The 14547-nt window shown below is 43.3% G+C and overlaps 2 protein-coding genes across 5 annotated transcripts in view; one reads left to right on the top strand and one right to left on the bottom strand.

The window, feature by feature from the left end:
• The first annotated feature begins 514 nt into the window (after positions 1 to 514).
• MKRN2OS (MKRN2 opposite strand) lies at positions 515 to 7359 on the top strand. 2 transcript variants are annotated; one of them, XM_047839867.1, is made up of 4 exons: positions 515 to 807; positions 4233 to 4282; positions 5517 to 5679; positions 6937 to 7359. In XM_047839867.1, the coding sequence occupies exons 1-4, from the start codon at positions 590 to 592 to the stop codon at positions 7175 to 7177; spliced, it is 672 nt and encodes a 223-aa protein (XP_047695823.1). In that variant the 5' UTR covers positions 515 to 589; the 3' UTR covers positions 7178 to 7359. The 2 variants fall into 2 exon arrangements, with proteins under 2 accessions (XP_047695823.1, XP_047695826.1); XM_047839870.1 differs by lacking the exon at positions 4233 to 4282 and having other exon boundaries at positions 750 to 807.
• Positions 7360 to 7752: 393 nt separating this feature from the next.
• The window catches only part of TSEN2 (tRNA splicing endonuclease subunit 2), a 75837-nt gene continuing 69042 nt past the window's right edge, over positions 7753 to 14547 (bottom strand). The window contains exon 13 of one of the 3 annotated variants that reach the window (XR_007148033.1): positions 7753 to 7763. The gene's annotated coding sequence lies outside the window, so the exon portion shown is untranslated. Of the gene's footprint in view, positions 7764 to 8004; positions 9585 to 10776; positions 14546 to 14547 lie in introns of those variants that run through there. The other 2 variants (XR_007148035.1, XR_007148036.1) reach the window with 2 other exon arrangements.

The following is a 14547-nucleotide window of genomic DNA, read 5'->3' as shown; positions in this document are numbered from 1 at the left end:
CCTCCTACCGAGGGTAACCACTATCCTTATTTCTAACTGTACAGTTAATTTTTTATGAGCAAGATTACTTCTACAATATAAAACATCAAAAGACAACAGCCTCCAAGGATTTCTTTCATGTATTTATCCAACAACAAAACAACATAACTTCTAGAAACACAAAAATAAATGTGGGTCCTTAACTCCAAGCAGCTCACAGGCTAATGACTAATCAAATATCAGAGCCCATGAGAAGCATGAATCTAGTCCCACCAGCGCAAGGGACCACTGGAAGAAGTGGAGCAAAGTTTCACAGAAAAGTAGGGCTTTAAAGGATGAGTAGGAGCTGACTGACGGCGGCTGCAGAACGTACAAGGCTAGAAAGAACCTTTGTAAGTGAGCACAAATAAAAACTAGCTCTTTAAGATACCAGTTTATGGGACGGTCTGGTAACGGGTTAATCCTATTTGGTTTGGCTTCCGAAGCTGTCAATCAGAATGACGTCATTGTTGATCAGGTTACTCGGGAGGCGTACATTTATTTGCCAGCCAGGTAATGAGGAAAAGGAAGTCTCCGGAAACTAACCCTGGTTGCCCAGGAGGGGAAAACCATGCACCCTGCAGAGGCTGCAAAGCCCTTAATTAAATTCAACCACTGTAAGAAATACATCTACAGCTTCAGTGTGCCCCAGTGCTGCCCCCTCTGCCAGCAAGTCATGAGCTCGAGGAAGCTGGAGGAAGCACCTGTTAGCATCTCCGATCCCTTTACCAATGGGCATCAAGAAAAATGTTCGTTCCTCCTCAGACCAACTCAAGGGACGTTTCTTAGGTACGGTGTTTTTTAAGTGTTACATTTAATTCTGTAAACTTTTCCTTTTGTGTTGTGGTCACTAAAACTTTCTAACATGTACGATACAGGGTGAGGCTTGGTGGATAGTCTTGCCAGTTGTTTTGGCATTAAATCCTAAAATGTAGATCTACTCATTTCATAAAGATAGATGGTGTATATACTTTCCTAGAGGGATAAGTGCAAGAATATATGAAGAACATGTGAAGGTCAAACCTGCTTATACAATCTTAGGAGAGGAAAACTGAAAGCTTGGAACTTTTTTTTTACCCATAGATTTTGCACTAAGAGGCTAACTGGGAAAACGACCCAGCAGCTACTCCAGTCAAAATAATTCCTTTACCGTGAGTTAGCCTGAAATATCTGTGGCAAACAGGTACCATGTACAAAAGCCTGAAAAACGGCCACATACAGACTATTCTACATGGTGGTGAATTAAATTGAAGACCAGACCTGGTGTGCCTCAATTGTGGATGCCACCTGACTTTAAGAAAGATTTCAGAAATCAAAAGAAAGGACCTTACCTCCTTAGTGTCCCTATGGAGTTTACAAATGGAACTAGAAGTGGCCCAGCACAAGCCAGGTGTTGAGAGCATGGATGCTACAGAACGATGGCACGTGCTTTAGCAAGCGTGTTCGTAAGCATCACTGTGACCTAATGCCGAGACATCCTAGCCTTCTTGAAATCCCTCCTCCCAACGCTCATGTGCCCTCAAGAGCTCTGGTTTGGGGTAAGACGGTTGGAGTTGTCTATTTATTTCCCTGCTTACTAACTTCCTTAATTGATTTCCTTCCTGTCCTTATGTGGATAAAATGAACGAAAGTGTGCAGTTTTGCACCCCTGACTCTTCCCGGAGGTCACAGGATATAGAGAGAACAGTGTAGGCCGTAGTACCACAAAGCCCCCAATTCCTATCCTGTTTTCAGACAGCATCAGACCCTCTGGAGTCTCTGTTCCTCATCTGCAAAATGAGGGTCCTGCCGACCTTTCAGGGTGGTGAGGGGCAGTGATAAGGCAGAAACATGACCCGGGCACCAGACACGAAGTGGAGCCAACATGCTCTTTTCCATGCTATTCTTTTCATATTCAGTTCAGAATGTAACTGGCAGAAACTTCATTTCCATTATCTAAATCATGAAGCCCAAAATGTTTCACAAGATCCGATCCCTCATTCATGCTAACTTGGAGAATTACTTGGCTAGATTCTGAAAGCTTTTGAATAAAGTGATTAAAATTCAGAATTCATCCACTATAACATTGATTCATTCAACAAATCCTTACCAAGCATCTCTGTGTGGGAAATGCCAGGGATGTCACAGTGAATGAGCCAGAGCCCTGCTATCCAGAACATGATAGGCTTTTGGGTTGGCCCCTAATAAGCATTTATGTACTCTGTGATGTGGTAGCAATACTGATGGGCCTGGCCTTCCTTGGCATCAGCAGAAGGGAGGTGGTGGTGTTGAAACAGGTTATATGCTTTAGCATCCTCCCATCCCCTCACGCCAGGATCTGCAGAACTTCAAGTAGTCCCCTGCCCACCAGACCTTCTAAGGCCAACTTCTAAACTGTTCCTTTCCCTCTCATCCAATTTCCAAACTCTCAAGAATGACTCCCACTATTCACCTTGAGAAAATTTCATCTACTTTGTAAAAGAGAACCTTCAATGACCCTCGGAAATCACTGAGGTTCTCATCAAACTAGGTTAAGATCTCTCAGGGCTGCCACATATGGTTGTACAGGTTGTACACTGCCCAAAGATGCTTTGTCAAGGTGGTTTTGGGTCCTGAAACTCAGGAGGCACTACACCTAGCAAGCCAAACATGCTGGGCAGAGCTGCATCTGCAGGAAAAAAGGGAACTTTTCTTAATTTGTACAAAGGAGTTGTATGAGAGAGAGGTGGCTCTGCCACTGCCCCTATGACATGCTTCTGTAATAGTCTACATTTTTTTCCCCTTCAGAGCACTTATCTGTTAAAAACTCGTTAAACTAAAAAGTCTTCTCGGGAAGCAAGCAAATTCCAAGAGGGCAGAGACCTTGTCAGGCTTATTTCCTGTTGTGCTACTAGCCTTTCACTTCAAATGACAGGCCCATAGTTCGTTCACACCTGATAAATATCTGTTGCATGACTGAGAAATAACTGAAGGACAGGGGGAGGGAAGGAACACCTAGGATTGAGGCAGGAAACAAAGTGCAGTGACATGCTTATGCAGCAATCTTGGGGTAAGTAAGTGCAGCGCTACAATCAGACTGGTACCTTGTTGCCCAGCTTCATTCTCAGCCTCTGAACCCACAGTCTCAAAACCCTCAAAGTGGTGGCTGCAACAAGATGACCTGGGGGATCACTGTGAAGGTGGGGCAGCCATTTGTGTTTTCAGTCATTTTAAAGCCTCGGACTGCTCACTTTAATGAGGAACCTGCGGTCTCATGAAGGAGCTTTATCATTTAACAACAACTTCTGATTTATTTACTAAAAGTTATTTTAATGTTTATTTTTGAGAGAGAGAGAGAGAGAGAGAGGAGGGGGGGAGATAGCATGAGCAAGGAAGGGGCAGAGAGAGAGGGAGACACAGAATCTGAAGCAGGCTCCAGGCTCTGAGCTGTAAGCACAGAGCCCGATGAGGGGCTGGAACTCATAAACTGTGAGATCATGAGCCAAAGTTGGACGCTTACCAACTGAGCCAACAATAACCTCTGATTTATTTGACACTTGCAGGCACTCAACTGGTATTTTATTCTTACAACCAGCTTGCTAGGAGGTTTATGATATTCCCATTTTCCAGATGAGGAAACTGAGATCAGAGAGAGAAAGTGACTTGCTAATGTCCCCGTGCTAGTAAATGATGGCCTGGGATTGGAAATGAAGGTTAAATCATACGGAATCATAGATTTAATGAACAGTCTCAGGTAAAGAGTAATTTCAGAAAACAAGGCCATCCAGGAAAAGTGGGTGTGGCTGCAGGCTATAAAGACCAAAAGACACTACTTTAGTTTTGAAGGTAGAGGTCCACTGAGATGCACTCAGGATCCTCTCCCCGGTCAGCCTGTAACCTCGCCTACAAGGCGGGAAGTATGAGGATCTCTTTCAACAACTGACCTCCAGCTGTGCCCTTCAGCTGGGCAGCTAAGAGTTAAGCTGACTTTATGCTCTAGGAGGGATGGCCTTCCAAGGCCTTACACTGCCTTTAGTGATGGGGGGCCAAAAAAATCCAGCTGGGGGGGCCGGGGGAGTATTTTCTACCTCAGATGTACTCTTGGCTCAACCAGTTTTGAAACAGTGCTTCCATTCACATGGCCACTGATGGCAAGAAACTTGGCACCGGCCAAGATCACTCTCCTGCTTTTAAATATGGACTCTTCATGCCAGTCATGTGCAAATGAGAAAAAACACAAAACTTGTTTCTTTCAGGGAGTACGATGGAAGGTCTGATCTTCACGTGGGAATAACCAACACAAATGGTGAGTGCACTGCCACTGGTTTTTTGTTTTGTTTTGTCTTTTTAAAAACTTAAAATGTTCTCACACTACTAGGTAGGAGAGAGTGGTATTTCTAGAGAAAAAGTGCTCATGACAACATTTAATTAGGGAATTCCTCTTTTCCCTGGGTTCTCATACCGTACCATTAGGTGGGCGATGCTTACTCCCCTTAAAAGAGAAATACTTGACTTTACAGTAACTTAGTACTAATGACAATTCTAAATATTTGAAAGCTTGTTAATGTTTTCTCAGCCAAGAGTATCACCAAGCCTGTTTTGTTGGTTTTTTGAGAGAGGAACATGATTTCTTCTTGTGTTGGAACCAGAATCTGGACCCAGCACACTGCCACTGGGTCCTCACACACCAGGGTCTCTGGTGGCCAGGCACGGGCCTCAGAAATAAACCAAGGGACAGAGGACTTGGGCATGTGGTGGGTTCACTTAAAAAAAAAAAAAAAAGTCATGTTTAAACAAAGCAGTTCCTTTGCCCAGACTTAGCTCTGAGGGCACAGCCTGGAGGCCCTGAAGACAGAGCATCCAGTGTACAGGAAGAGGGCCTGGTACCCCAGTCACAGGGGGTCGCGGGCCTAGGGATGGTGAGCAAAGCCAGGCAGGTGAGGCTGTGATCACAGGCCTCATAAGTCAAGTCTGAAGGCAACCTTTCTGCACCTGCTCAAGGCGGGAGAAACTGACCAGCGAACAGAAACCCAGGACTGGATTTTTGAACTCAGATTTACCCACATGAGCAAATTTGCCACCCATTTCATCAGTGGAAATTTATTGCTGATTTAAGGAAAGAAGATAGACCCATTCGCAAATAGAAAACTTGAGCAAAAAATATTTGGAGATGAATATCTATTCTAGTCTCCATTTCCTGGGGGCAACTTCACGGTGCTGGAGAACAGGTAGAGCAAGAACTGGGTTTCCCTGAAAGAAATGCTTTGCTGAGGGCCCGGGAGGCAGAGGCTCGTAACCCCCAATCCTGACTCTAGGCAAGGCCCTCTCTAAATCTGTTAGGTGGGTGGCTGCCTCCCCAGCTTGATCCTGCAGGAGATTCTAGGGTCTCTCACGGTCTACTGCTCTTCTACAGTAATCACAAAGTACAACTGGGTTTCTGTTATGTGGCATTTCCCAGGGGCAGTTGTCATTTTCTGATGGCCTCTAAACAGAGGTGCATTTTCCCTTGGGCTTCCGCATGACTCCAGTTTTGGTTGCAGGAGTTGTGTATAATTACACCATGCACGGGGTCCAGCGAGATGAAGCAGGGTGGGAGCAGAGTGTAAGCATCCCTTTACTGCAGCCTGGCATGTATGGACTGATGGATCAGTGGGACAAGTACCTGGAAGACTTCTCCACCTCGGGAGCCTGGCTGCCTCAGAGGTACAGGGCTGCAGGGGCCACCCGCTCATTCACCATGCAGGTGGGACCCCAGCTCAGAGGACTCTTAAGCTGTTTAGTTCATGGTGAGCCTGTACCAAGAGAGTAGTACCTGTAACAAAGTTTAAACAGGGGTTGAATTTGGGTTTTCTGCAGAGGTGAGCCAATGTACCTTTACACAATAGAATCACGGCATTTTTTTTTTTTTTAATGAATGTTTATTCATTTCTGAGAGAGAGAGAGAGAGAGAGAGATGGAGAACATAAGTGGAGGAGGGGCAGACAGAGAGGGGGACAGAGGATTCAAAGCAGGCTCTGTACTGACAACAGCCAGCCTGATGTGGGGCTTGAACTCACAAACCATGAGATCATGACCTGAGCCGAAGTCGGATGCTCAATCGACTAAGCCACCCAGGAGCCCCAGAATCACAGCATCTTAAGAACCAAAAGGACCACAGCTTAGTACTCCAGTTATTTGACTAGATATTTTTACATCCTTAACATTTAATATGTACATCAAGACCCCTATTATATTTCCTTAAACATTTTTTAAATGTTTAACATGTAAAAATAATGTTTTTGTGATTTGGCAAATTTGAAATTTCTCAATTTATTGCTCCCTCAACACTTTAGATATATAGCATACTTGTGAACCTAAATTGTCTTGAGGCTTACCTTAAAATAAGTTAGACACTGGGATACCCTAAAACCTGGAAGGAGAACTCCATTTCTAGAATGTCAGCTCCGTAAGTTGGCAGTTTCCATACAATGAGTCAGCACATGTAGACACGCCCACTCCTGTCTTATGTAACTTGCAAGTGGACATGGCCCAAACTGCCAAGTGTCCCTCGAAATTGCACCTCTGGGAGCTCTGTCACCAAGGGGGTCAGCACACATAGGGGCCCAGTCCGCTGACAGCCCAATTTCAACTCTGCAAGTCCTTCAACAGCTTCATGGCTTGTTCCTGAGCAGCCTTTTTCTTTAAAATTTTTAATGTTTATTTTTGAGAGAGAGACAGAGTGTGAGTGGGCGGGGGAGGTGGGGAGCAGGGCAGAGAGGGAGGGAGACACAGAATTCGAAGCAGGCTGCAGGCTCCAAGCTGTGAGCTATCAGCACAGAGCCCGACATGGGGCTTGAACTCACAAACTGTGAGATCATGACCTGAGCCGAAGGTAGATGCTTAACTGACTGAGCCACACAGGTGCCCCCTGAGCAGCTTTTAAACCTAAGCCTTCCCTTCTCACCATCCTTCTTTTGTAAGGTATGAAGAAGACCATCACAACTGCTACAGTTACACCCTCACGTTCATTAACTGCATTCTGACCACAGAAGGCAAGGGGCAACTGGACAAGAGTGAGTTCACGGAAAAGTACGTGGTTCCGAGGACAAGGAAGGTTTCCAAGTACATCACACTCTACCGAGGGATAGAGGAGCATGGCTTCTACGTGACTGACTGCCCTGAGGAAGAGACAAACCCTCCTGAGGGGAGCGGTGTGTGCTGAGTGTGCCGTATGCCAGCAGAGGGGTAGCTCAGAACTTCCTACCATTAGTAGATACTAGAGATTTTTAGGTGGGTTAAACTGTGCTTAATACCAATGTGTTATGACTTTATGTTTAGCATATTTCCACTTACTTCAGTATAAGAATTTATAAAATTAATAAAGATTGTCCTGTTTTTAAAAAATGTTTTATTTATTTATTGCAAGAGAGAGAGAGAGAGAGAGAGAGGGCACGAGCATGTGAGTGTAAGCAAGGGGAAGGGCAGAGAGAGGGAGAGAGAATACCAAGCAGGCTCTGTGCTGTCAGCATGGAGCCTGACACAGGGCTTGATCTCACAAACTGAGTCAAAATCATGATTTGAGTCAAAATCAAGAGTTGGTTGCTTAACCAACTGATCCACCCAGGCGCACCTATAAGGGTTTTTTGTTTGTTTGTTTGTTTTTTGTTTTTTTTTTAAAGAGAGCATGAGCTGGTGGGAGGGGACAGAGAGAGGGGGAGGGAGGGATGGAGAGAATCTTAAGCAGGCTCCATGGAGCCTGATCCCACGATCCTGGGATCATGACCTGAGCCAAAATCAAGAGTCAGATGCTCAATTGACTGAGACACCCAGGCACCACACCCTGGGTTTTAAAAATTGTATTGGATTACAACTAAATTATTCTCATAATGGTTTGATTTTTAAACTGAGATTCCATGATACAGCAGAGTGGCAGCATTTTTATTTACAGAACAATGAAAACTATTTCTATAATTAAAGCTGAACAAATTCACCTTTCCATGTGAACCCAGAAAGTAGGAATTTGTAGAAAGGTGAGCAAGACACAATTAATGAAGTAAATTCACTGGATTGTTTTTATTTAAAAAGCACATGGTAGCTTTTTGACAGCAATAGTGAAACAAAGAGAAGAAAGAAGGAAAGACGTAAGGAAAGCAAGTAAGCCAGGGTCTTGGAATCTAAGTCAGGAAACAGGTTCCACTTCTCAATTAGCCTTTATGAGCATATATGCAAAGTGGATGGCAATTCCTCAAGTCATTCTGTTTCATTCATTTTGCCTGACCTCACATGAGGAGATCAGGGTATTGAGTTTACCAAGGCAAAGCACATCCCCTGCCTACTTTATTATTTTTTAAACTTTATTTATTTATTTAAGTCATCTCTACACCCAGTGTAGGGCTAGAACTCACGACCCTGAGATCAAGAGTCGCAGGCTCCACTGACTGAGCCAGCCAGGAGCCCCTCCTCTGTCTACTTTAAATGCATAATTCAGGAAGGATACAAGGAAAGGTGGACTTCCTTCTCTAACACCTTCAGGGGAAGGAAGGGGGAACAGGTGGGAGGAGTAATTATGAAGAAATGAGGTGACTTAACAACCACATCAGAATTCATATGCGCAAATAATCACTGAACTTTAGCCAAGGAGCGAAATGTTTCAGCATTCCTCTCTGGAAACTGCTTCCAGAGTTCACTTTGTTTTTGACCAAATGTGATATACTGCCACATCTAATCTTATGCCCCAGCTATGGCACCAAATAAATGATGTCTAATTTCCAAAAAACCAAATCCATCTTTAAGGAACCGGTAATTTACCCATAATAAAGATATTCAGAAAACTTGCTACAGATCCGTAAAGCCTGTTACCAAGGAGGCATTTGGGTAATGTTTCAGAACTTGGCAAATTCAGTAGGGGGAAAATGCATGGCACACCAACATTTGCATTTATAAGTTTGGGTCCTTTTAAGAGAAACAAAACTTCCCACCCAGAACATGATACCGCTTTAAACAGAATCATGACTACTATTCTGTGGTGTTCAAGAAGTTACAAAGACTTGACTGGATAAAGATGAAAAATCGAGTGTTGAGTTTGGGATATATTCCAGTTTGTCCCTATTCTCTTAACACACTATTTTTGGACTCTACTTCTCTGGTCCAGTTCTTTACCCAATTATTGATAATCAGAGCAGCTGTAATTAATGAGTATTCATTAAGGACTCCATACCTGAGTAAATTTCTTAATCTTTCTTCCCTTTTAATCCTTAAGACCACCTTGAGAAGTAGGTACTAACAATATGCCCAATTTGCACATGAAAAGGGAAACTGAGGAAATGACTTGCCCAAAGTCACACAGTGGGAAAACCAGAGATCAAATCTAGGTTTGACTGTGAAGGCCGTGCACATAACCACTGGGCCACCATTTGCCACCATTAGAGAAGATAAAGGAGAAAATAAAGATTGTGCTTCCATCGACATTCAAACAGGGAATGAAAATACATGTCATAAAAATTCGGATAAAATAAGAAGGGTAAATGTTAAAAATGGCAATTTCACGCTTTCTCTTAGTGCAGCATTCCTTGATTTTCAAACAAAGCTTTCACGGCCTCCAGTCCCTGTTTTAGGGACTGCTCTCCAACCTGGGGGTGAGAACGGTAGCAGTCAGCCTATTTCTTCTTTCACTTCAGGAGGCTACAAATTCCCTCTCATAAAAATCACAGTACCACCTTACAAACTTTACCCCTAATGAAGGAAATTAAGCACTGACATAACACCAATAGATGGCAATGTTGCTCAGTTTTGCAGAATTATGAACTGAGAATCCTTCCATTAAGTTTCTTTCATCATACCAGCTAAATGCTAACTGAAGGATGAGGAGAGTCAGCATTGGCACCAACTCTGCTTCCCAGAAGAGTTCTCCAGAACTGGCACCCCCACAATGCATCTCTTCATCTCATGGTCTAGTGCTGCCCTGGGCACACATCTAGTCCTCGTCAACCCTCAAGTAATGACTGACTGCTGGGCTCCTTTTCACTGCAAGGTCATAAAGTTAGCCTCAGGGTTAACTGATTTGAAAGTCTAAAATGATCCGCCCAAAGCATTTCCCCAAAGCTTTCAGGGCATGCATGAATTACTCCTATAACCAGGAAAACCTAATAAACATTATTTTAGAAAAAACACACAATGGCCATTTCTGGCTCCCCTTGCACAGGAGGAGAAACTTCTCCCCATCCCCAGAGCTGTCTTCACTACTTTACCTCCAACTATTTTTCTGTCACCTCCTTCTCCTCCACTGTCACCTACCAGGGCATAGAATAGGCTTTACATTTCCTAGAGAAAACAACTATGGCAGTGCTTATACTTTTGGTTTATCTGAAAGAGGAAAAAGTACACACGCTTCATGCCAGACACTTTCATTTAGTCCACAAAACACACTCAGCATGCTGTGATCATTTCCATTTCACAGGTGAGGAAGCTAAGGTTCAGAGTGATATGGGAAGGCTCCCAAGGTCACCACTGTTTGCCTAGTGTAGACTTGGAATTTGGACCTAGGTTTTTCTAATGCCATTCTTCCTACTTTATCAGAACGTGCTACTTAAAAGTTAGGAAGAGGTGCACCCGGGTGGCTCAATTGGTTAAGCATCCGACTCTTGATTTCACCTCAGGTCATGATCTCATGGTTGGTGAGTTCGAGCCCCACAAGGGGCTCTGCAATATCAGTGTGGAGTCTGCTTGGGATTCTTTGTCTTCCTCTCTCTGCGCCCCTCCCCAGCTCTCTCTCAAAAATAAATAAATAAACTTAAAATAAAAGGAAGAATATCTACCTGTGTAACATTGTTTCTGAAAATAAAAAGATTCTAAACATCTTAAATGCTTGCAATCTTTCATTTTTTAAAAAAGAGTGAATTACTTTGAAATTTAAAAAAAACACTACCTCTTAGTTTAACAGTTTCACAAATGTGCTTTTTCATATCATGTACTCCTACAGGATGTCTCCCTGTATTACACGAAGTGGTAGAAAGACTAAACTTTTTCAGCTTATATATAAAAAAAGTAAAGATTGAAGATAAATCAAGCATTAGATAACTCTCAATTTTAGAAATGGACCTCAGTTAGTTTCATGGAAGTTAACATTCATGGTATAATTATTTGAGTCTGTAATCAGATTTTTAAGAAATCAATTTAGTTGGTAAAATCACAAATGGGAGGTAGGTGGTGGGGAGAAGATAACTCATTTCTTTTCAACCTAAGTACTCCTCCACAAGGGGAAAACTAAGTTAAAAACCAATTCAAGTAAACAGCAACTTAAAAAAAAAGAAGAAAGAAAATGACAATGCTTTAACAATAAGGGCAAAAAAAAAAAAAAAAGAATCAAAATTTTATTCCACAAGTAACAATGACTTTTCAGACTTGTGTACAGACTATGCTCAAAAATGTAGGGAAACCTGAGCAGCTCAATCCCAGTTAAACTGCCTAAAACCACGTCCCATTCATGTTGGTTTAATCCCTGCCAATCCCTGTATGAATCACTTAATAGAACTGAGTCTCCTTACAGGAGAACTTAGGTCAGTAGAGGCACAGACATCGGGATTTCCCCGCACAGTCTGGGAATGAGGTCAGAAAAATGTCAGTCTCTAAAACTGAAGCTAAGAGAATCAACATACGATAAGCGACTGCACAAATCACTGCCTTCAGATGATGGGTAATGGTGGTTCTTAAGACAGAACTTCCTCTTGTCTCACCAAATGAATCAGCATAGCTGGAAATTACTGGAAGTCCATCACGAGCCAGGCATGGTACTAATAAGCACCTTGTAAGGGCCAAGACACTTAATCTTCCAGCAAGCCTCTGGACATCATTATTATTTTTATTTATTTTTTTTTTCTCATGGAGGTGAGATTCTTATTCCATAAACCTATTTTCAAGGGAAAGATTCTGCACTTAGTAGATTCAGTGTTGTGCAACCATCACCTCCACTTCCAAAACATTCTATTACCTCTAAAGGAGACTCTGGACCCACCAAACAGTTGCTCCTTAGTCCTTCCCCACTGACCCTGGGAACCACTGATCTGTGTTCTCTATGAATTTACCTATTTTGGATATATACCTGGAATCAAACACTATGTGGCATTTCTTTCACTTGATACGTGTTTGAGATCCATCCATGTTGCACGTACCAGCTCTTCACTCCTTTTTGTGGCTGAACAGGATTCCCTTGTATGTGAAGGCTGAGAACATTAATTCTATTTTATAGATGAGGAAACAGGTTAAGATCACATGGTGAGTAAGGGGATGAGTTGGGATGCAAACCTGTGCCTGACTCCAAAGCATGTAACCACAGCCATCTTGTCATCCAGCCAAGGCCAATTAAAGAAACCAAGCAAGTGCTGACAACCAGAGTCTCAACATTTTAAAAATCCTGAAGACTGGGGCAACTGGGTTGGTCAGGAGGTTAAGCATCCAACTCTTGATTTCAGCTCAGGTCATCAAGGTTTGTGGGTTTGAGCCTAGCGTTGGGCTGTGTGCTGACATTGCAGAGCCTGCCTGGGATTCCCTGTCTCCCTCTCTCTCTCTGCCCCTCGCCTGCCTGTGCTCTTTCAAAATAAATAAATATAAAATAAACTTAAAAAAAAATCCTAATAACTGTAAGCTACTCAGTCTAACCTGAGGAGGTGGTGCCTTAAAGGCAGGGCAGGTTTGCAATACAGAACCATTTTTCGGTGTCCTGTTGCTGCCCCAGCTGGCCCCACCTCCCAAGGGTGACCGACCTGTTCTAGCCATGGGTTCTTCAGGAGGCAGCATGAAGGTAATGCAGTTCACTGAGCCGACAGAACAGCCCTTCTGGCCACAGAACAGCCCTCAGCTCTCGACTTGCTGTGCACAGGAGAGCTGAGCTACGACTGGTTCCTTTGTAGAAGGCTCACCCCATTACCCAGCCTTCAATAAAATTATCTCTGTGGAGACTAATTACAAGTTAAGAACCACACAACGTTTCCAGGTTTGTAAGTGGGGTCCACAGATGGTCCTCATGGAATCTGTGAACCTCCTGAAGATTATGCCAAAACCAGATGCACGAGCATGTTCCTGGTGGGGGCCCCAGGCTGCACCCCAACACTGAGGCAGGGGACCACCACCCAGATGTACCAGCACATACCAGGCCTGCCTGGAGTGTTGGGCAGCCTTCCTTTCTAACCTCCACTCAGGTCTTAATGGTGATGTATGTCTGACTTCACATGCTTTTCTAGGTTGGTTTCACTTTAGCTGTGGAGATCTTATAAAGGCACTAAATAGGACTGAGAGCTCTGGGGTCAAGTCCTCCGCTCGCACTCCGTGGCGGTGGTGTGGGGTGGTCACGTCTCTGAGCCTCAAACCTTCGTCTTGTGGAGGCTCCCACCATTTGAAGTCAAAAGTCTGTTGTGTGATTCTAAGATTTATACCTTAGTATTTCATGATTTATGTTATTTTAAATGATACTATTTTTATTTTTAAATTTCAATTCCCATTTTCCATGTATTTGTAGTTGTTGAAATCAAATTGATTTTCTGTATTGGAAAAAAAGCCTATTGTGTGATAAGCAAGAACACAGGGGTCTGCCCCATCTTAGACTCTACTATCTGAAAATCTGCTGTAACTATTTACAAAAAAAAATGGTATATTGGCTATCCAAATACAAAACAATGAGTATAGGAGTCATCAGCAAAATCACTCAAGTTGTGAGTGTCCAGACCACACGGCATGTGCTGGTCTTAGCTGACTGCTCCATGCTTGTGCTGTTTAGACGTGTGCTGTATTGTCGCATCATTTCCCCCGCTGTATTAAGTAAAAACGTCTCTTGTGGGACTGGAAAAGCCCAAGAAGAAAGTAGGTGATTTTTTTTTTAAACTTTACTTATTTGAGAAAGAGAGAGAGCACGTGAGCAGGACAGGTAGAGAGAGAGAGGGAAAGAGACAATCACAAGCAGGCTCCATGCTGTCAGCACAGAGCTCAGTGAGGAGCTCGATCCCACAAACCGTGAGATCACGACCTGAGCTAAGATCAAGAGTTGGACACTGAACTGACTGAGCCAACCAGGTGCTATTAAAGTATGGGAGTTTTAAAGGCCCAAGAAATCCCCTTTATTCGAAAAAAAAAATTAGAAGTGATAGTTGAGAAAGGTGGTCACATAAAAGATACAGTCTTGGCCAAGTATGTATTCCTTCTTTTTTGTGTATATATTTTTTGCACTGGGTAACAAAACAACTTGTAAAAAGTGCTCGTTCCACAAAGTTTTGTGGCGTTCTTGAGTGTGGTGTGCTGTTATAAAGCCAGTGAAATTCTTGTATGGAGGGTGCATGGCCAGTCAGCGTGATGCTACTGAGCACATGCTGGTACACTGGGCAGCTTCGACACCTTGGGAGAGCTGAGAGAGAGGATTTGGTGAAGAATTCCAGTTTTAAAGCAAATCTTGGAGGTTTGAGATTTAAGAACCACATAAAACATGCTTGGAAGAGAGTGGGTGAAGCAACTTCTCTCTAAGGCGGCAGCATCTCCCCACTGAACCACAGCCATTTGTGAAGGTGGTTTTATCACAGAGCAAATTTCCAATCTTGCTGAACCTGAGCT

Source organism: Prionailurus viverrinus, chromosome A2 (assembly GCF_022837055.1).
Source record: "Prionailurus viverrinus isolate Anna chromosome A2, UM_Priviv_1.0, whole genome shotgun sequence".
In the NCBI taxonomy this organism is placed as follows: domain Eukaryota; kingdom Metazoa; phylum Chordata; class Mammalia; order Carnivora; family Felidae; genus Prionailurus; species Prionailurus viverrinus.
This window is presented reverse-complemented; position numbering and strand designations above follow the sequence as displayed.

What these genes read in the sequence shown, in the direction of transcription:
- MKRN2OS (XM_047839867.1), top strand. Translation starts at nt 590, where the DNA reads ATGCACCCTGCAGAGGCTGCAAAGCCCTTAATTAAATTCAACCACTGT. An exon ending in GGGAATAACCAACACAAATG is followed by an intron (nt 4,283 to 5,516) that starts GTGAGTGCACTG and finishes TTTTGGTTGCAG; the next exon opens with GAGTTGTGTATAATTACACC. An exon ending in GGAGCCTGGCTGCCTCAGAG is followed by an intron (nt 5,680 to 6,936) that starts GTACAGGGCTGC and finishes TTCTTTTGTAAG; the next exon opens with GTATGAAGAAGACCATCACA.